The sequence below is a fragment of the Rhinatrema bivittatum genome, chromosome 6, assembly GCF_901001135.1.
Source record: "Rhinatrema bivittatum chromosome 6, aRhiBiv1.1, whole genome shotgun sequence".
Classification (NCBI taxonomy): domain Eukaryota; kingdom Metazoa; phylum Chordata; class Amphibia; order Gymnophiona; family Rhinatrematidae; genus Rhinatrema; species Rhinatrema bivittatum.
The window spans coordinates 339,938,157-339,959,640 of NC_042620.1; the positions used below are offsets into that span (position 1 = coordinate 339,938,157).

The window sequence follows — 21,484 nt, forward strand, 5'->3', positions numbered from 1 at the left end:
TGATCCCCCTGGGCAACAGTTCATGCCCCCTTACCCAAGAAGGAGGCTTCCTGCTTCATCCGCTTCACTCATCTCTCTCACTGCGTGGAGATTGAAAGGCTGGTACTCCACCACCTGAACCTTTCACCTCCACTTAAGGATATCTTAGTTTCCTCCAGGAACCCATTCACAAGAATTAATTATCAAAGGAAATGGGCCTGTCATGCCTCCTGGTGCTCAGAAAACGGGACGGACTTGGTCACTTGTCTGCCTGAATGATTGCTGGACTACCTCCATCTGTCCTGCCGGAAGGGACTAACCACAGCTTCAGTCAGAATTCACCTCAGTGCCATAGTAGTGTACCATTCTCTGCACCACGAAACCCCAATCTCTTGCCACCTGCTCATCTCATGATTCATGAAGGGGGTTTTCGCCTCTGGCATCCGATCCTGAAACCTCCAGTTCCATGGGATTTGAATGTAGTACTAGAGCAGTTGATGCTACCGCCCTTTGAACCACTGGACACTTGCCATCCCAAGTTCCTCTCCTGGAAGGTGCTGCTTCTGGTTGCCCTCACCTCCGCAAGATGTGTCAGTGAGCTGCAGGCCCTGGTGCACTACTCGCCATACCTGGAGTTCTGTCATGACAAAGTTACATTGCGTACGCATCCTGCCGTCCTTCCTTCACTTTTCCACCTCAACCAATCCATTTCCCTTCCAACCTTTTACCCAAGGCCACATAGTAATGAGGCAGAGCATAAACTACACACACTGGATTGTAAGCGGGCTCTCGCTTACTGTAAACGCTTCACTGAGCGCAGAGCCTCCCAGCTTTTTGTGTCATTTAACCCTAACGCTCCAGGACTTCCGGTTTCCAAAAGGACCCTTTCGTCCTGGATTTCAAACTGCATACAATTCTGCTATCAGAAATGTTCTGAGACCTTGTCTGCCTCATCTAAGGCTCACCAAGTCCATGCTATGGCTGTTTTAATAGCTCACCTTCATGAGGTGCCTATTCTAGATGTTTGCAGAGCTGCCACCTGGTCCTCACTGCACACATTCACGGCTCACTACTGTTTAGACAAGCACACTGCAGCTGATGCAGACATGGGCAAAACAATTCTCAAATCAGGCACTTCTTAAAGTTGCAAAGACAACAGAGATGAACTGTCCACCTATCTTCTCTACTGTCTTGAGCGCACTACTTTAAGTTTTCATTGGGCCATGATCAGGAACTTTGCACTGGGGACTGCCAGACAGCATGGCTAATTCATGCTGCTTATCTGCGGGAAAAGAGCAAGTTTGCTTATTGTAAACAGTGTTTTCCGTAGATAGCAGTTGAATTAGCCATGCTGACCCTCCCCGGACAGTTATTGCTACATTTCCTCTGCTTGGATACGGACTGAGGGGGATGGGGGAAGCACAGGAGGATCCAAGCAGGCACACTACACTGACTCAGTGTTCTAAGAGAGGTCTGCCACATAGCCGCCCGGAGGAGGACTTCCCAGACAGCATGGCTAATTCATCTGCTATCTACGGAAAACACCGTTTACGGTAAGCAAACTTGCTCTTCTAGCATAGAAGAAATAAGCCAGACCTAGCTAAAGAAAGTAGTAAATAGTATAGTCTTTGGTATCTTGTTCAATTTATGGACATGGGGAAAGTTAATGTTAGAAAAGAAAACAGCAAGACAAATGACACACATTTTTATAAAAATGAGAATTTTAAAATCTTTTTTTCTTCTGTCATTCAAGTAGGAAACTGAAGCTTTCACACCAAGTATTAAAATAGGGAAAATCTGAAAAACATTTTCTTTCTTAGGGGAAAGGGTGGAGACAGGAAATTGGTCACCCAGACATTTTACAGTTTTTTCAACCAAGCTGGACAAGATTGTACCTTGGAGGGCTCGTGAGAACTAATGGTATTTCAACAATAGGATCAGTGATGATATCTTAAATCTACAATAGACTAAGCATTTATTCTTGAATTCCATAGCACCTTCATGTACACCAAAGGAAGATAGTCCTAGCAAAGAAAAAAACTAGTGTAATAAACTATGCTGCATATAGATGGAATCTAATGTACTGTTTGTGTAATTTTTAAATGTTATTTTAATGTTTTAATTGTGTTTTGCTTAATTTATTAAATGTATTTTAGAATGTTTTAATTGTAAACTGCTTAGTATATTTTTGTTATAAGCGATATAGAAACATGTTTAAATAAATTAGATATTTCTGATATTACTTACTAGGAATGTGAAAGCAAATTTAGAATTCACTTTTGTAGAGGAAGTAAAAATTCTTGGGCATGCCTTCAAAGGAGGGTGGTAAAGGAAGCTAGTTTGTAGACATGTGTACACAAAAATGGCTATACTGTCAGATTTACAAGGAAATAATTATAATTTATTAAATATCAAACAAGTCAGTACATAAATCCTAAATACAGTATCAAAAAAGTCTAAATGTATGCCACTAAAACCTAAACCAACATTAAATTGACACACAAAATGTATTTATTTTATTAGAATATTTTGATACTCCATAAGTGTCAATTTATAATTGTCATTTTGGATTTATTTTGATTTTTTGTGTCAATTTAATGTTGGTTTGGTCTTAGTGGCATATATTTAAGGCTTATAAGATTTTTTGATAACTATTTAGGATTTTTTTTTTATGTCTTAATGACTTTTGATATTTAATAAATTGTAATTACTATTCCATGTAAATTTACTAGAATAGCCCTTTTTGTATAACTTTGTGGTTGCACCATACAATTTTTTTCCTTTATATTAAAAAAAAAAAAAACCCAAAAAAAACATACAAGTAAAACTTGTAAGGCACATTAAGCTAAACATATAGTAAGAAAAATCTTTGCAATAGGAAAAGAGAAAACATAAAGGATTGTTAACAATATAACCATATGAAATAAAACAGTCCCAAAATAGAGAGCCAGAAACCAGAGAGACAAAAAAGAAAAATATTTCAATGAAAAACTCTTCCAAGAATACATCTCCATGATACATTATAAAGCAGATGTCAACCCCACCCTGCAAAAACCACCCATTCAAGAGACAGCACTTTGATCTTCTGCCCTAGATGACCTAGAATCTAAAAAGGAGCAAAGCTGAGAAGATTCAAGAAAGGCATATCTTTCTGAAGAAATATAAATTTGATATTTACAGGGAGAGCACAAAATAAAAAGTACCCCTAAAGCAATCACTTCATTACGCATAGAAAGAAATTTCTTCATTCTTGCTTGAGTCACTCTAGATAAATCGGGAAAAACCCAAAGTTTGAATCTCATGAAAGGCAATTGATCTGCACGAAAAAAGAGCTTTGGAACCGGATCCTGCTGAGTAACTGAAGCAAAAGAAACCAGAAGGGGGCAGCCCTATGATCTTCATCAACCACTGTGGTTTCCAGGAAAGCAGAAAGGTCCAGGTCTGCAGGTCCCACTGTACCCACCTGACTTGGATCAGTAATTTCAGGGGAGGTTCTTGAGGGTAGATAATATGCCTTAACAATAATAGGGGACATTTCTTCAGAGATTCCCAACACCTCTTGCATATAAGATTTGAAGAGTTCAGCAGGAGAGATCATAGGGACAGCAGGAAAATTAACCTGCCTTCAACCTTTCTTCTGACGCCCTATGGTCAAGTTGTATGTGAGGTTGAGGACGAGTCCCTCCCCTTACCCACAATGGGGTCATTGCTCTGGAAGAATTTTTCAAATTCTTTATCCTCCAAGAGTCAATCATCCTATCCTTAGTATGGAAATCTGAACCTTGGAAAAATTCTCTGTAACCACTTTAAGATCCTGAATGTCTTTGGAGTGAGATGAAACAGTAACCTCCTGAAATTGAAAGTGAGATAGAATGTTATTAGTGGAAACATGACTGTTCCATAGAGGATCGAAGTAACCAGATGATGTCCAATGTTATGGACAGTTTAACACTTTGTATTACTGGTGGGAGCAATGTCTGAGAACTCTGAAATGCAGGCTTGATGGCAAAACTTAGAGAAAAGCTCACTCCAGCCTGGGGAGCCTCCATGGAGCTCAAAACTGATAATGCTACCACATTCTGCGTACCTTTCGCTGCTTGAATCAGCATCTGTGCCCCCCCCCCCCCCCCCTAGCTTGTCCATCTGGGTGAGTAACAAAGCCTGGAACAAGCGACTCCGTCGACAAAGCAGAAGGAAGAGCGGGAGGAGATCTGCGGTCTGGGCTCAGGGACACCTTAACGTCCCAGCTGGCGAATCGCTCCCTCGATATCCCCAGCATTGGGAGCTGCCACTGACAATGATGGAGAAGGCTACAGAAATTCTGGTATAGCAGCCTGTCACAGGTGACCCCCATTGTGGGTAAGGAGAGGGACTCGCCCTCAACTTCACATGCCGCTTGATCATAGGGCATCAGAAGAGGAAGGTTGAAGGCAGTAGATATTTGCGGCAATCAGGAAGCTCCACACAGCAGGTGTGCTCAAGACTGCTCTCCTCCCTGTATATTGGTTATTGATATGTATAGAGACACAGATATGTACTGGGATATTTAACTGTGCACACATTTGTTTATTTTACTAAATTCATATATGATATTGCATTTTTTTAAAATTATATAAAACATTTGTTTTATATAGGTGTATTCCAGAGCAAATGAAAAGGAACCATGTTGTTGGTGGCTGGCAAAAGTACGAATGATAAAGGGTGAGGTAGGAATATATTTCTTTTTTTTAATTTGCTTACACTTTTGCTTACTTTAATGTATTTTAAATGTATTAAAAACCTTTTATTCATTTTTTATTCTAAAGTTTAAAACCCTTGCCATTGTATTTTATACTTTTTTTTTTTTTAAGAGCTAGTGTATTTTTTTTGTTACGAGGGTGAATTGGGTGATTTTTATTAACTTTTTTTAATCAGTTTTATGTAATAGAATATGCAGCCTGTGATGCTACATATAATGAAATCGTTACAATCGAACGTTTAAGATCTGTGAATCCAAACAAACCGGCAACAAAAACCACGTTTAACAAGATCAAGTTGGAAGTGCCGGAGGATTTAAGGCAAATGTAAGTAGCATATTCTTGCAAAAAATATTCATGATTGATTGTTACACTAAAGTACAGTTTATCTGGCATAGCCAGGATTGTGGTCATTCTGAGTAATGAATTTTTATACATAATGTAAGTTCCTGTACGTACCCGGATCAATCCAGACAGTGGATTGATCCTCCTTTCCAGCAGGTGGAGACAGACTAAAACTTGAAAGATGCCCTATATCAGGACAGAGCCTATCCTCTAACCCTTCAGTATTTGTCTGTCTCCAGCAGGTGTAGCATCTCCCCTTCGGTTCTCTGCTGTAGTCTAGTCAGCCTCTTCTTTCTGTCTTTTGCTAGGCTCAAGCAAGTACTTCTTTTGGTTCTCACTTGTTTAAAAAAAAAAAAAAAAAAAAACAGAGAAAGGGAAGTTGCCTTTTTTTAGTGATTTTTCCTTTTTCTGTGTGGGAGACGGTTCCGTCTCCCAGCTCTTGCCCGGCTCAGAGGGGCTTTGCCCCTTTTGCAGGAGGGGATTCCCTGCATAGCCTGAGTCCGTGGACGCTTCCAGGTGTGGGGACCGAGGTTCTCGGGGTCTCGTTCCCCCCTCTGGCTGCCGAGAGGGTTTTTGAACCCGCTGCTGCGCTCAGTTTAAAAAAAAAAAAGGAACAGTTTTGAACTTTAAATAAGTTGCAGGTACTCACCTACCTCTAACTTATTTGCAGTAGTTGACCAGCATTTTTCTTGATTAAAAACTTTGCTATCCCTCTTTGGGCGTCACCACAGTTGTGGAAAATGTCTCGTGTTGACCATCCTTTTATTTCCTCTGTCTTAGACATTTGATATAGAGTTTCTGCTGTGAAGCAGTTTCTCTCTTCCCTCTCTTTCCTCACTGGAATAACTCAAATTTTTCATAATAGTCAACAGGAGATTTGTGTAGTGGGTCAGTTTTTGTTTTTATTTTCTTTATTTTGCTTTTTCAAACTTCCTTAGTGAAACATTAACAGTCCACTCCCGAGGGAGCGGAAACAGGGGTACAATGTTAATGCCCACATCCCTCCCCCCCCTTTCCCCTATTGTTCATAATTGAACGGGCAAGGGTTAGAGTGCGTCAAGTCCATGTCACCATCTTCAATGGGTGAGCGTTTCAGGGTCCATTAAATCATATTGAGTAGGTTGCTTCTGGCTTTAACCGACAAAGACATTAAGTATGGGTTCCACCGGGCCAGATAGTCGTGGTATTTTGTGGCAGAAGGTGATATGTTCAAATACTGCCATCTTGTGCAGCTTCAACCTCCACTGAGTCCTTGTTGGAGCGTCTTCCTTAAGCTAGGATCAATTTTTTGACTAACCAGAAGGCTTTGTGGATAAATTCCCGTTAAAATGCCAATATGGAGGCGTGAAAAACAGTCATCTCACCGAATAATGCATTTGCTGCCTCTGGAAAAGGCGGTATTTGTAATCCATATAGGAAAGCAGTGATATCCTGCCAAAATTGCCTTATCCTCAGGCATTCCCAAATGCCTGAGGATAAGGCATTTGGGAATGCCTTACATTTAATACACATGTCACTGTCAATCATTTTTACCCTATAGGCCCAGGCTCTGGACACATATAAGTGTCTGAGGGACTTAAATCGAGTTTCCCTAAACAGTATATTTTCTGAAACAGTTTTCAGACCTAGAAAAGCGGTTCGCAAGATATTACTAGTGAGTGACACATGGGTTAGTTTTTTAGTGATTCCCCCTTTCTCTTCAAACTATTCAGGAGAAATATCACCTTATTAACTGTTTTATGTTTTTCAATAATTGCAGCTTAAGGGGAAGATCCTATGAAATTGGGGTGCAGCAGAGACTTAAATGCTTTTGAAAATCTGTTGTTAAATGCGCCTAAAAATTTGTTTTCTTATTTATAAAATTCTAGCAAAAGCTGCCCGGCATTTCTTGGGCTGCCTGATCCATAACAGCTATAAATTTAAAAGAAAAAATGAAAACGATATCTATGTTATGGGCTGCCTATTTGTTCTACTTTCTATGTTTAATTGAAAATGCTTAAAAAATTATTTAAAACAAAAAAACAAACCTTACATCTGACAACATGATGGCCATTGTCCAGGTGCATCATTTCCTGAAAGTATCATATCTATATTGACATCTATCTATCCATCTAATGCAGTTTTGCTTTTGTAATAACTGATTGCATAAAGGAAAATATATTTGATTCAGAAAATTGAGCAGTCATGGAACAGTCTTGCATATGGTCAGGTTTTGTTTTGGTTTTTTTTTTAAACAAAGTGCTTTTTATATTGGAGTCCTTTATTAAGTACACTACAGTGTAATACAGCCAACCAAGTGCAATGTTTTGCTGATCGTTGCCTGTTTAGTGCAGACTAGGATATTGTCACTAATTCTTGGAAACGTGATAGCTAAAAGCATCACAGTTACTCCATATTGATTTACTTGCATTTAAATAATGACATCATCTGTGGACAGATAGGTCCTTTTATCAGGGATTAGCAGTTTGGTAGTACAGTTTGATCATTATCATATTTAAAATAATCATGCTCATAGAAATTTAAAAAATAAATCAAAATATGCCTCCTTTAAAATTGAGTTCTGGAGAATACTATAATATCAGGCCTACTGAATTGGTACTATGGAGTTGTAAATTTTGTAGTTTGTTTAGAGATTGGATTTTTCATGTTACATATGGTAATTTGGTGTTTTCATTAAGGTGTGCCAAAGAATCTGCGCATAAGGAATTTAAGAAAGCTGTTGGAGCTTTTTCTGTAACATATGATTCGGAAAACAATCAGCTTATCGTTTTAGTGAGTATGAACAATTTCTGCAGTGGTTTATTTTACAACCAAGAATGGTTTAAAAAGCCCTTCATTTTTATTTTAGATCTTGGCTTTGCCTACAGTTATTAAATCAGTTATGTGCTGTTTTATTACCCTCTGTATTTTTTATTTTTTTTTTGCATTTATGACTTCCACTTTGCATGGTGTCTCCATGGAAATGATTCTGCAGTTTTCCAATACAGAAATATGGTCAAGGAATGTTACTACAAAATATTCTTCACTGCCACAAATGTCCCAGTAACCCCAGTCTTTCTTCTCCTGGTACATGCTATAGATTCCTGACATACTTTTCTTTGTAGCTTGTCAGCATCTTGGAAAATATTAATTAGTTTGGATTCCAAACTTCCAGGAAACATTAAAATAAACCCTAAAAATGTTTATAAATTCTGCAGGTCACAGGAATTGAACATAGCTCATGATGTTCCTGTGGTAGTCATTTTTGTTCAGGAAGTTTCTGTGAAGTATAACAAACTAAATGCACTGTATTGTAAAAATATGAGAAACTGACAAAGTATTGTATCTTTTGGTCTTATGAATTCTCAAAGACATAATAGATTTCCACTATTGTACTCCTCAAGCACCTACTTTTCTGTATTTAGTAGATGATGTGAGCAAGTATGTTTTTAATTTTGTTTGTCTTTTTATACAATTTAGTCCATTAACGAGGTGACGACAAAACGATCAAGCATGCTGAGTGACATGCATTTTCGAAGTCTTCGCACCAAATTGTCTTTGATGATGAGGAACGAAGAAGCTAGTAAACAACTCGAAGTATGTTTGTTCTCTACAATATACACTTAAAACCCTTTGCTAGGTGGAGAGTTCACTTGAGTGAGAAGGTCTATGATTTTTTTGGGTTACTCATTTACATTTACATTTTATATTTATTAAATTTATAGATCGCCTAATGCAGGCGATTTACAAAAAAACAGGCATAAAAACAGCAATAATAAGCTTAATAAAATAACAAAGTAAAATCACAAAACATAAAATAAAAAGATTAAAAATAGGCAAATTTAAAGTACATTTACATTTATTACTCATTTTCAAGGATGGAAGAACTTGGCAGTATTTAACTAGAATTTTTAGGCACCAGGATAAAAACCTGCTTGCTTTCCTATTCTTTTTTTTTTTTTTTAATCTTTTTTGTTAATTTGAGCTCCGTTTTGGGGGGACTTTTTCCTTCTTCCCCTATCCCTTTCATGTTCTTAATTCTCCTCAGTCTGCATGGGCTGCCATGGGTTCTTCTCTAGTGGCCCAATGTGAGTGCCAGGGCTTCTGCTCCAAAATTTGTCAAGCGCCAATATTACATTTTATTTTAGGTGGCCTGAAAATTTTCCATCCCTGAACATTATGGCTAAAGTTTACATATAAATGTTTCTTGGCTTGTTGAAAACCAAAACGCTTGCAGTGTTTCTCTAGTGCTGTTTCTCATATAAGAAAGATAGTAACCATATATAGGTTCTTTTCTATAGTGGATAGGGTATTTACTAACAATTAGTTGATGGGTGTGGAAGGACTGAATAGCTTTGTTAATTAGTTTACCATACCAAGTAGATACTTTACAAATGGTGAGGTCAGTATTCAAAAGCCATTTAGACGGATAACTGAAAGGTTATTTGTGTAAATGGAAAAACAGCAATATTCATGTCTTTATGCGGCTAGAATGTAGCTGCGTAAATCGGGGGCAGGCTGCAGGTATTTCTGGGAGGAGCGGAGTTAGCCGCGTAAGTTATGAAGCTAACTCTGGTCGCACTTTAGGAATGTCCTAAAATTAGCTGGATATACTTATCCGGCTAACTTTGTTATCCAGGTGTATTCTACGGCACTGATTCACTACTGAATATCCCGGTTATGTTAGTCAGATATGTGAATCCGGTTAACTTATTTAGCTGGTCCGTGGCTGAATATCAGCCCCAGTATAAATATGGCTGTATTCATGAAACTGGATACTTCTGAAAAAAATATTACAATGCACTTTGACCAATCAGCATGCTTAAAAAAAACCAACACTGAACTTGATAAGGACAATTTTCTTAAAGTGATTTACTTGGCTGAAAAGGACTGTCTGAAATTAGCTACCCTTTATCCTGCTGAAAATGTTCAGGGTTGCACAGCACACATGTTTAGTTGATTTAAGAGAGGGCGTGTTTCCACAGTCATGTTTGGGACAAAATTAGGAAATAGCATGCGAACATTGCATTTTCAAAGGTATGCATGCTTTTTCCCCGCCAAATTTACTCCACACAAAACCAGGTACAAACTTCACAGGCCTATAATACACGGAGGTAGTTTTCAAAGGGAAAATAAGGATGGACTTAGTACCTGGGCAGGCTGATTTGAAAATTGTCCATGATATGTATGTATGGCAAATCATTACTTTGCTTTTAGATACATTTATAAAGGTGAAAAAATAAAGCTAATGAGACCCCTATTCTTCTTCAGAGCTCAAGGCAGCTTGCATCTCGATTTCACGAACAGTTCGTTGTACGTGAAGACCTAATGGGTTTGGCCATTGGTACGCACGGTGCTAATATTCAACAAGCCAGAAAAGTGCCTGGTGTCACCGCTATAGATTTAGATGAAGATACCTGCACGTTTCATATTTACGGAGAAGTAAGTTTCCAGAACGTGATCATGTTTGTAAATGAAATTGACTTAAAGACTATAAAAATAGTATGTCACAGAATTTTTTTTCAATGTCTTAGGACCAGGATGCTGTAAAGAAGGCCAGAAGTTATCTTGAATTTGCTGAAGACGTAATACAAGTCCCACGAAATTTAGTAGGTATGTCATTTTTGGGGTGTTGCTCGTATTACCTGTTTTTATTAATCTGGATACCTGAATTGGTGTTGTAAACCAACCCCCACCACACAGTCTGGTTTAAGGACATTCCCACCCCACCAAAATACTCTTCTGTTAAAGTTACTGCTCAAATTCTCTCACTTTCTGCTTTCACTTGAAATTTAGTTATAAGTATGATTGGAAATCAGCACAGAAAATGTCTGTGGCATTGTATTATTCAAACAGGTAAGAAAATGAATGAGTAAGACATTTAAACCAATAAGCAAATGTTTAGCTCTTATGACCATTACTTTTTCTTTTATTGTAGGTTTATTGAACCTTACCTTCCCCGCTCTGGACTCCTCTCCCAGTACTCATAAGTATTCCTGTTTTTAGTTGTTGAATCAAATTGGCTAATTGGTGAATCTGCTTAGATGTTGCAAGTGGGGGAAAAAAATATTTTCTAAAATTAGACCCCTTGAAGGTTAAAGGAAAGACTACTGCATGAATTGTAAGGAAAATTTACGTTAAGAGCCAAATTTTCAATTGTCTGTGTAAATCACCAAATGCACTCGTTAGTGGGCCTGCAGGGATTTATGCTAGTTTTTTTTTTATAAATCATGTGGCAGGAGCTGTACAGTTAATAAAATACCATGTATTTCTCCCCGAACGTATGTGCGTGTTTACATGTAATGCTGGAAAGCCCATACATTCTCTACCCATTTTATAAATGTGCTTGCATATAGTTTTATGCACATAATAATTGTAACATGCACGTAATAGCCTTGGCGCATATTTTATAAAGAATGTGGGTGCTCCACTTCTGAAAATACTTGTGTGCAGACGTAAAACCGCCAGTTTGCCAACACCTCCACCAGTTCATCCATACCTTCCAGCCCTTCACCCTGACCCCCGCCACTTAACCCAGTCCTCCCAGCCAAAATCTGCAGACAAGTGCAATTTTACTTTTGCAGCCTAATTAGCAGGTGTAAAAGGGTAGGAATAAGTTTGGTAATATATATATACCACTTGTGCCTGTACTTCTGAACTCTGCCCTGGAATGCCTCCAAGCCACCTCTTTTTTTTTTTTTTTTTTTTTGCCTGTGTTAACATTTATATGTGACACCGCAAGTACACACTTATTCGCAGTGTTTCCAAAATAGCATATAAACGTGCACCCACTACTTTCACGCCAATTTTATACGTGAAAATCTCTAAATGAACATTGTAATCATTTACCATAGGAAGCTGTGATTTTGGACACAGAATCTGTTTCAAAAATCTTGCCATCCCCCCCAAATGTTTTAACATAGTACTTCATTAGTGGGATCTACTTCCTGCAGTGACATCCTTACTACTTGATATATGGAGCTACAGTTTTTTCTTATCAGAAACCAAGTTACCCCTACTGCAGTAATGCTGAAATGAATTACTCGTGCCTGGTTTTCTTAAATAAATGGTTGTAGTTGAAATCCCAGCTACCTGCACTCCCCAGCCCCCACTTTAAATCCCTACTTTATCTGTGACTGAAATTTAGTTAAAACCTTCTTAGCCTGAGAAGAAGTGCAGTTGTCTTGCCAGTGCTGTGAGAAGAGTCTGGAGAAGGAAGCGTTTGTGCTCAGATTGACCTGTGATCATCTTCTATGTGTATGCATTAGAACTTTTTTTTTTTAATCAAGGGGGCTGGATTTTCTGAGTTCAGAATAAAAGAAAATATATTTGACAATCTACCTGTACTCATGTGATCCATATTCAGCAGTACAGTCAGTACACAGTTTAGCCAATTAAAGTTAACCAGATACATTTTAATGGATATTCAGCAGAGCACGCTGATTAGTCACGCCACTGAATATGTCAGGATAAAGTCCTGTTTAACCACATAGCTTAATATTAGGGCTGTTCTCTGGCACGACCAGACTTAACTGGATAAGTTATCTAGAAAACTCTGAATAGTGAAGTTAGTTTGATAGCTTATCTGTCTAACTTAACTCCACTCCAAAACTCCTCCAAGTTTTCCAGGTAAGTTTTATCTGGCTAACTACTTAACCAGATAACTTGAAAGCTGTCAGAGCATGGGATTTTTAAGCAAGTGATTATTTACTTTTGTGTGTGAGCTGCAGTATCTGTTGGGGAATATGACACTGTTATCTGAGGGCCAGTTACTGACTTGGTATCTGACATAGTAGGCCTTATGCACTGAACATTTTTCCCATAGGCACAAAATGGGAGAAAACTTTTAAACCCCATTCCTGAACATACCCAGATCAGTCCAGACCATTCCTACCAGCAGATGAAGTCAGAGAACATTCCTACCAGCAGATGAAGTCCAGAACATTCCTACCAGCAGACGAAGTCAGAGAACAAAAACTTTGGGCACTGCTACATAACCGAGAGTGCCACCTGCAGTCCCTCAGTATTTCTCCAGCAGATGGTAGAGATGCAAACTTGCAGTCTGATAGTTTAAAAAAAAAAAAAAAGGATTAGGGAAAGTTTTTTTTCCTAGGTTAGGCTAGTTAGTAGTTAGCTGTATAGCTTTCTGAGGTGTTAGGCACCTTCATGGGCCATCCCTCAGTTGAAGCCGGGCAACCAGGGAGGGTTGGACATCCCTGCCTGAGTCTCGCCCGCACACGGTCCAGTGCCTTCGACAGCCAGGGGCTCCTGGTTTCCTCGACCACTGAGGAGGCTCCCTTCACTCCTTTCCTCAGGCTCCAGGAGTAGCTATTTAAAGTTTTCTTGGAAAAAAAAAAAAAAGAAATGGTGTGTGTCTGAAGCAGATCTTCTCTAAGGTAGGCGGAGTCTGGTCTGGGGACGGGCCATGCCGTTTCATCAGCAGGCCAGTCGGAGCGGGGAGCTATATCCCGCGGGTCTCGATGACGGCTTTGGACTCTGGGTAGGTCGGCGGGGGGAGCCTTTTTGCATGTTCTAGGCCGCGTTTTTTCGCGCCGGCAGCTCTCCACAGAGAAGTTTTTGTGCCTGCAGGGAGTTTGCTATTTTTAACTCCTGCAACTGCGCAAAGGTTTCCCGACCTTTTTTTTTTCTTTTTTGCTGACCACCGCGTGGCAGCTCGGTCTGGATTACGGCACCCCGACCCAAAATGGGGACCTGCTGCGCGCATGTGGCACGCCAGGACAGGCCCTAGACGCTAGTTTCCTCTGTTCTGTCTGTTCCACAGGGCAGGAGGAAATTCCTTGGCGGAGACATCAGGCAGACAAAGGCTCTGTTCTTCCGGGCCGTGGTCCTCCTCAGTGGGGGAGGGTGGCTCGCGGCAGGTGTCGCGGGAGGAGGATGCCCCTCCCATTCTATCCCTGGTGGAGCAGGTTTCCACCTTTGGGGATAATCTGGGCTACCGGACCCTCCAGCTGAGGGGGGTGCCGACTCGGAGGAGTTCTGTCCTGAGTTTTGTGCTGCTGCTGTTGCACCAGGCGTTCCTGGCTAGGAAATAGGCGATCCTGAAGAGAGCAGCATGGCCAGATGTTTTGAGAAGATTCAACCTTAAACGGGTATCCATGGGGCCTCCGGACCTCCAACAACCTTTAGGGGCTCAACAGGGGGCTCAAGTCGAGGATAGGTTGCCGGTCCTTCTCAGGGATCTCACGGGCTCCGGAGTAGATCAGGATCCGGGACTCACCCATGATATGGGTGATAGAAACCAGGGCGACCCAGACCCAGCCGAGCTCCCACCCTTGGAGGGTGATGATCCCAGCGTGGTGCTCTTATTTAAGTGGGAGGAACTAATATGGAACCTAACATTCTGTAACTATAGCAAGGGTTATTTTTCCCTATATGCATCACCTTGCACTTATCCACATTAAATTTCATCTGCCATTTCGATCCCCGATTTTCCAGTCTCACCAGATCTTTCTGCAATTTATCACAATCTGCTTGTGATTTAACTACTCTGAACAATTTTGTATCATCTGCAAATTTGATTACCTCACTCGTCGTATTTCTTTCCAGATCATTTATAAATATATTGAAAAGTATGGGTCCCAATACAGATCCCTGAGGCACTCCACTGCCCACTCCCACTGAGAAAATTGTCCATTTAATTCTACTCTCTGTTTCCTGTCTTTTAGCCAGTTTGTAATCCACGAAAGGACATCGCCAACTATCCCATTACTTTTTACTTTTCCTAGAAGGCTCTCATGAGGAACTTTGTCAAACGCCTTCTGAAAATCCAAATACACTACATCTACCGGTTCACCTTTATCTTGGAGGTCCTGGGGATCAAAGTTTCGCAGGAAGAGTCCGACAGTGAAGGAGTTAACCCGGTCCTGGATGGGATTCGGGGACAGACAACTTCCTTCCCGTTGCTAAGAAGGTCTACAAGCTGGTGACCCGGGAGTGGGATTTGCCAGATGCTGGTTTGAAAATGGGTAGAGCCATGGCAAAACTTTACCCCCTGTCGCAAGATGTTTTGGATCTTCTGAAGGTACCGAAGGTGGACACGGCAGTGTCTGCCGTGACTAAGAAGACCACCATTCCTGTGGCCGGGGCTGCTGCACTGGAGGACATTCAGGACCGTAAGCTGGATATCCAGCTTAAGCGAGTCTTCGAGGTCCCCGTGCTGAGTCTCAGGGCAGCGATTTGTGCCAGCCTCATGCAGAGAGCCTGCCTTTGTTGGGTCCAGGAGGCAACCTTGGCTCCACGTGCCGACGGCGGGGGGCCCTTGCAGGCCGCACGATTGGAGGCAGGTGTTGCCTATGTCGAAGACGCGTTGTATGACTTGATTCGGACCTCGGCGCATAGTATGATGTCCACTGTCACAGCTCATAGTCTCCTCTGGTTGCGGAATTGGTCAGCAGATTTGTCTTCCAAGTCTCAACTCTGTAACCTCCCCTTTAAGGGCAAGCTTCTCTTCGGGGAGGATCTGGAGCAATTGGTAAAATTACTGGGGGAGGCCAAAGGCAACCGACTTCTGGAGGATAGGAAACCTTCTGGGAAGTTTTTTCCCCCTCAAGCTTGTTTTCGGGATTCTCGCAGATTTCGCACTGGTAGATCTTCAGCTCCTTCAGGGCCCAAGCGGGTCTCGGGGCGTCAGCAGTCCTTTCGTGGAGGTTGGCGCCCAGGCAGAGAGTCCACGGGCCAGGGTGCTGGACATGGAAAACCCTCCCAATGAAGCCAGGAGCACCCATTCTGTCGTAGAAGCTGTCGGAGGCAGATTGTTGAGCTTTTACGCAGAGTGGGAAAGGATTACCTTGGACCGATAGGTCTTGGAAGTGGTCCGGGACAGTTATGCTCTCGAATTTTCACATCTGGTGTGGGAGGCCTTTGTGGAGTCACGCGGGCCAAACGTGAGGCAGTACAGGGGACCCCACAATGGCTTCTCGATCTCCGGACCATTGTTCCAGTCCCCCTTGCGGAACAGGGCAAGGGACGGTATTCAATGTACTTTTTATTCCCAAGAAAGAGGGCACCTTTTGTCCCATTCTGGATTTGCAGAAGGTGAACCGGTGTCTGCGAGTCCCCCGTTTTCGCATGGAGATCTTCAGGACTGTGGTAGCCGCTGTGCGCAAAGGGTAGTTTCTCTCGTCCTTAGACCTCACCGAGGCATATCTCCACATCCCGATTCGCCAGGATCAGCAGCAGTTCCTCCGATTCAAGGTGCTGGGTCGACATTTCCAATTTTAAGCTCTTCCTTTCAGCCTAGCGACGGCCCCACGTACCTTCACCAAGGTTATGGTGGTCGTGGCGGTGTTCCTGCGCAAGGAGGGAGTCCTAGTTCACCTGTATCTAGACGACTGGCTGATTTGAGTGAAGTCACAGGAGAACTGCGTAAGATCGGTCCAGAGGGTGATGCTCACCTTTCAGTCGCTCGGCTGGGTCATAAATGTCCAGAAAAGTCACTTGGAGCCCACTCAGTCACTGGTTTACTTGGGAGTACCCTTCAATACCTTCCAAGGCAAGGTTTCTCTAGCATCGGACCGTGTAATGAAGTTGCAAGATCAGGTCAAGGACCTCCTTCAGAGGAAGGTTCAGATGGTTTGGCATCACTTACAAGTCCGCTCAAGGTCTTGGTCCCCAACAGAGAGATCTTGGTCCATCAGCTGCCTCAAGACAAGGGCTGTCCGACTGACCCTGTAAGCATTTCTGCCCCTAGTCGAGAACAGAATGGTTCAAGTGTTCTCAGACAATGCAATGACGGTAGCTTACATCAACCAGCAAGGCAGGACACGGAGTCTCGCGGTGACGCTGGAAGCAAGGCTTTTGTTCACTTGGGCGGAGCACCATGTCGCAGGAGTGGAAAATGTTCAGGCGGACTTCCTCAGCAGGCAACAGCTCGATCCGGGGGAGTGGGAGTTAGCTCCCGAAGCTTGGATCCTCATTTGCACCAGGTGGGGCGTGCCTCAGTTGGATCTGATGGCAACTCAGGCCAATGCGAAGACAGAACACTTTTTCAGTCGTCGAGAGGTGGGCTCGGTAGGGTTAGGCGCCCTAGTGTGTCCGTGGCCCATGGACATTCTTCTCAATGCCTCCCCCCCCCCCCCCCCCCCGGCCTCTCATCGGTTGGCTTCTCCGATGCATAGAGCGTAGTGCTGCTGGCGCCGGAATGGCCGCATCGTCCATGGTTATCAGACCTGGTGCGAATAGCACTGGAAGGCCCCCTGCAGCTGGCTCATCTCCCGCATCTACTCCGTCAGGGGCCCATATTTTCGGATCAGGAGGATCACTTCTCTCTCGCGGCTTGACTTTTGAGAGGTGATGATTGCTATTGAGGGGATATTCAGACCTGGTTATTTCCACTCTTCTTCAGGCGCGTCGACAGTCTACTTCTATGGCCTATGTTAAGGTCTGGAAGTTGTTTGAGGCATGGTGCCGCCAGCGCTCCTTGGATCCTTTTGTCAGCGGAGATACCCCAGTGTTGGATTTCCTTCAACAGGGCTTGGCTAAGGGTTTGGCTTTCAACTCCCTTCGGGTCCAGGTAGCGGCCTTAGGTGCCTTAAGGGGCAGGTTTCACGGTTGGTCGCTGGCGGTGCACCCAGATATTTCACGGTTCCTCAAGGGAGTCAAACATTTACATACTCCCGTACGTCCGTTATGTCTGGACTGGAGTTTGAACCTGGTGCTTCGTGTGCTTTGCGGAGCCCACTTTGAGCCTTTAAGCAGGGCTCCAATTAAGGATTTGAGCTTGAAGACAGTTTTCCTGGTAACCATTTGTTCTGCACGACGGGTTTCAGAGTTGCAGGCTTTGTCATGTCGGGATCCCTTCCTTAGGATTTACAATGATAGTTTCCTTCTTTCGTTCTCAAGATGGTATCTACCTTTCATGTCAATCAGGCAGTGGATCTGCCAGGATTTCCGCAGTGGTCCAGGGATTCCCCTCAGGAGAAGGAGCTTCATCTTTTGGATGTGCGTGGCACTCTTTTGTGCTATTTGGAGGTTACCATTGACTTCTGGCGGTCAGACCATCTGGTTTTCTTGTTCGGGGGTCCTAAAAAGAGAGACAAGGCTTCCAAGGCGACGATTTCGCACTGGATTAAGGAGGCTATCTCTTCGGCCTATGTTGCCCGAGAGCATCAGGTCCCCGTGGGTCTGAGAGCACATTCCACAAGGGCCCAGGCGACCTCCTGAGCTGAGTGTCAGCTTCTGTCGCCACAGGGAATCTGCAGAGAGTTGGTTTGGTCCTCCCTTCACACTTTCACCAAGCATTATCGTTTGGATGTTAGGGCGCACGATGAATCGTCCTTCGGTGAGAGTGTACAGTATTGGCCTGTACCCAAGGCACCCGCCCAGTGTAGGGTGGCTTGGGTACATCCCACTGGTCTGGACTGATCTGGGTATGTTCAGGAAAGGAAAATTGGTTCTTACCTGCTAATTTTCGTTCCTGTAATACCACAGATCAGTCCAGAGGCCCACCCCCATTTCAGATTCCGAAAGACTGTCTTGAGAAGTGATATTTTCGTGAAGAAACAATTTTGTTCTATTGCAGATGCTCTTGAAGGAGCAGGTTCCGAGGTGCTCTAGTGGTTTTTTGTTTTTCTCTGTTACTGGCGAGGGGTTGGCTGTTGCGTTTTGGGTTCCCAACCCCCTTTGCCCTTGACCAGCTTTTCAGGTGAGGGCTGGGACTGGGGGAAGGGGACAGGAGCACTGTTTGGGCTTGGGTACAGGCCAATACTGAGGGACTGCAGGTGACACACTCGGTTACGTAGCAGTGCCCAAAGTTTTTGTTATCTGACTCCTTCTGCTGGTAGGAATGCACAACTCACTGGTCTGGACTGATCTGTAGTATTACAGGAACAAAAATTAGCAGGTAAGAACCAGTTTTCCTTTTGTCTTCCTTTGTAAATTAACATATGTAAAATGTTTTGGTGTAGAGAACATAGGAGCTTGAAACAACCCCATGTCGTGGTGGGAAAGGCCACAAGTCAGCTAGTGCTCCTGTTCCCTTCCCCCAGTCCCAGCCCTCACCTGAAAAGCTGGTAAAGGGCGGGCAGTGCTGGAGTGGGGGGGTTGGCAAAAGGGCAGAGGCCAATGGAACAGGATTGCAGGGGTTGATGGCCAGAACTGTTTAAGCAGCCACTGGCCCATCCCCAGCCTCTTTCTTTTGGTGGCATATCTTAATCAATCCTTAGTGTTTGAAATCTGCATATCCCCATAGCTGGATTACTGTATGTGGGGAGGGGTGGGGGGAACATTTTTAGAGATAAGATTCCAGTTTTTTTAAGTAGGACAGTTGATCTACTTCTGCTAGTGCTTTGTCCATGTTTGTGAACAGCTATCTGACAAACAATATTGTATGCGGTTTTTACAGTGTAAAGAAAAAGTTAAAGGAACTCAAAGTGAGGCAAGTAAATGTATACAAGACCAGGGACCATCTAGATAATTTGGTGCCTTTATTTGCGTTTTACATTGCATTTTGATGATTTAGACCAGGCTTCTTAGGTGTATGAGATCCCATTTAGCTGCTTCTACAAGTCCAGATAACATTTTTTAATCTGGCCTTAATTTCTTAGTTTGCTTATCAAATTTGAGATGTTTGCAGATAACTTGAACTTTGTTGTTTTTGACCCCTGTCTTATCGCACTATGTCAAATTAATCTCTACTGAATGGTTTTGCTTTCAAGTTTTTATTTCTGTGGCTTTGTACTTGTCATTGCAGTAGTTGTGTGAATAGAATTATTTTTCTTCCAGTCACATGACTTTGCAATTTAATCCTTTTGGTACAGACTAGATTATGCTTCTGGCTGGTCATTGCAACTTAACTTTTTAACTATTCAGCACCATTCTGTTTGCATGATAGTTTGAATAAGTATAGTTACTTACTAGTTTGCTATTTTACCACACCTGTTTGTATTAATGTATGAAAATAGCTGTCATCTGCAAGAGCTGATATATAACAATTATTTTTAGTATAAAGTATAAGCTAAGTAATAAAAATGACATATTCTATGCGTTTTTGTCTTTAGGAAAAGTTATAGGAAAAAATGGGAAACTGATTCAAGAGATAGTGGACAAATCAGGTGTTGTACGAGTGCGAATTGAAGCTGAGAATGATAAAAATATTCCACAAGAAGAGGTATGCTTATTTATTCAAGCATCTTCTTTTAAGAGACCTTTAGGTATGATTTACAAAATTGTATTTGTTTTTCACCTCTGTGTGCTGACTGTAGCCATATGGGACACGAGAACTTTAACAATTAAGAGGATTTTTCATTACGAAGATATGACTTTGCAAGTCTTCATAAAATTTAAAATGTTTCAAAAACATTTCTTATGAGCTCATCTGACAGATCTACAGTTGTGCTCGTAAGTTTACATACCCCTGGCAGAATTTGTAAGATGTGTAACATTTTAAGAAAACCTGAGTGATGAGACAAAACACTTCTGTTATTTTAAATGTTTCAGATTAAACTATTTTATGCATCGCAAATAGCACAATCATTTTAAACAAATAATAAAATGGTCCTGTTGAAAAGTTTGCATACCATTAGTTCTTAATATTGTGTATTGCCCCCTTTTGCAACAGTGACAGCTTTGTAGTCTTTTGTGGTAGTTGTGAATGAGGCCCTTTAAATTCTCATGGGGTAAAGCTGCCCATTCCTCTTGGCAAAAAGCCTCCAGATCCTGTAAGTTCTCCCTAAATTTGCCCAGTGATGATGAGGTCAGGAGATTGTGATGGTCACTCCAGAGCCTCCACTTTCTTCTGCTGCAGCTGTGGAAGGGTTGACTTGGCCTTATGTTTTGCATCATTACCATGCTGGAAAATCCAATTGTGCCCCATGTATGGCTTCCTGGCTGATGAATGCAAATTCTCCTCTAATTTCTGATACGATGCTGCATTCATCCTGCCATCAATTGTGACTAAATTCCCTGTGCAGCTGTAGCTCACACCCCCTCAAAACAGCAGAAATCCACATCCATGCTTCATGGTAGGGTGGGTGTTGACTCCTCTCCAATCATAGCGAGTTTGGTTGTGACCATAAAGTTCAATTTTGGTCTCATCACTCCAAATTATTTTGTTCCAGAAGTTCTAAGGCTTCTCTAGGTGCTAATTGGCATATTGTAAGTGGGCTGTATTGTGGCGTTGGCACAGCAATGACTTTTTCCTGGCAACTCTACCATACAGTCAAGTTTTGTTCAAGTATCTCCTTATTGTGCATGCTGAAACACCCACACCACTTTGTTTCACAGAAGCCTGTATTTCAGTAGACGTTGCTTGTGGGTATTTCTTTGCATCCCAACAAATTTTCCTGGGAGTTGTCTGAAATCTTTCTTGGCCTGGCTTGGTATTAACCGAACCCATAATTTTCTACTGCTTGATCAGAGTTTGAACAGTACTGTTTGGCATTTTCAAATCTTTGGATATCTTTTTATATCGTTTTCCTGATTTATAA

The 21,484-nt window shown here is 42.2% G+C and overlaps 1 protein-coding gene across 1 annotated transcript in view; it reads left to right on the forward strand.

Annotated features, from left to right (window-relative positions):
- FMR1 (fragile X mental retardation 1) overlaps window positions 1-21,484 on the forward strand; it is a 172,367-nt gene that overhangs the window by 71,648 nt on the left and 79,235 nt on the right. Inside the window, exons 4-10 of the mRNA XM_029607747.1 lie at window positions 4,614-4,685; window positions 4,894-5,042; window positions 7,739-7,832; window positions 8,520-8,636; window positions 10,311-10,481; window positions 10,574-10,652; window positions 20,057-20,166. Coding sequence (XP_029463607.1) covers window positions 4,614-4,685; window positions 4,894-5,042; window positions 7,739-7,832; window positions 8,520-8,636; window positions 10,311-10,481; window positions 10,574-10,652; window positions 20,057-20,166 — 792 coding nt within the window. The remainder of the gene's footprint in view (window positions 1-4,613; window positions 4,686-4,893; window positions 5,043-7,738; window positions 7,833-8,519; window positions 8,637-10,310; window positions 10,482-10,573; window positions 10,653-20,056; window positions 20,167-21,484) is intronic.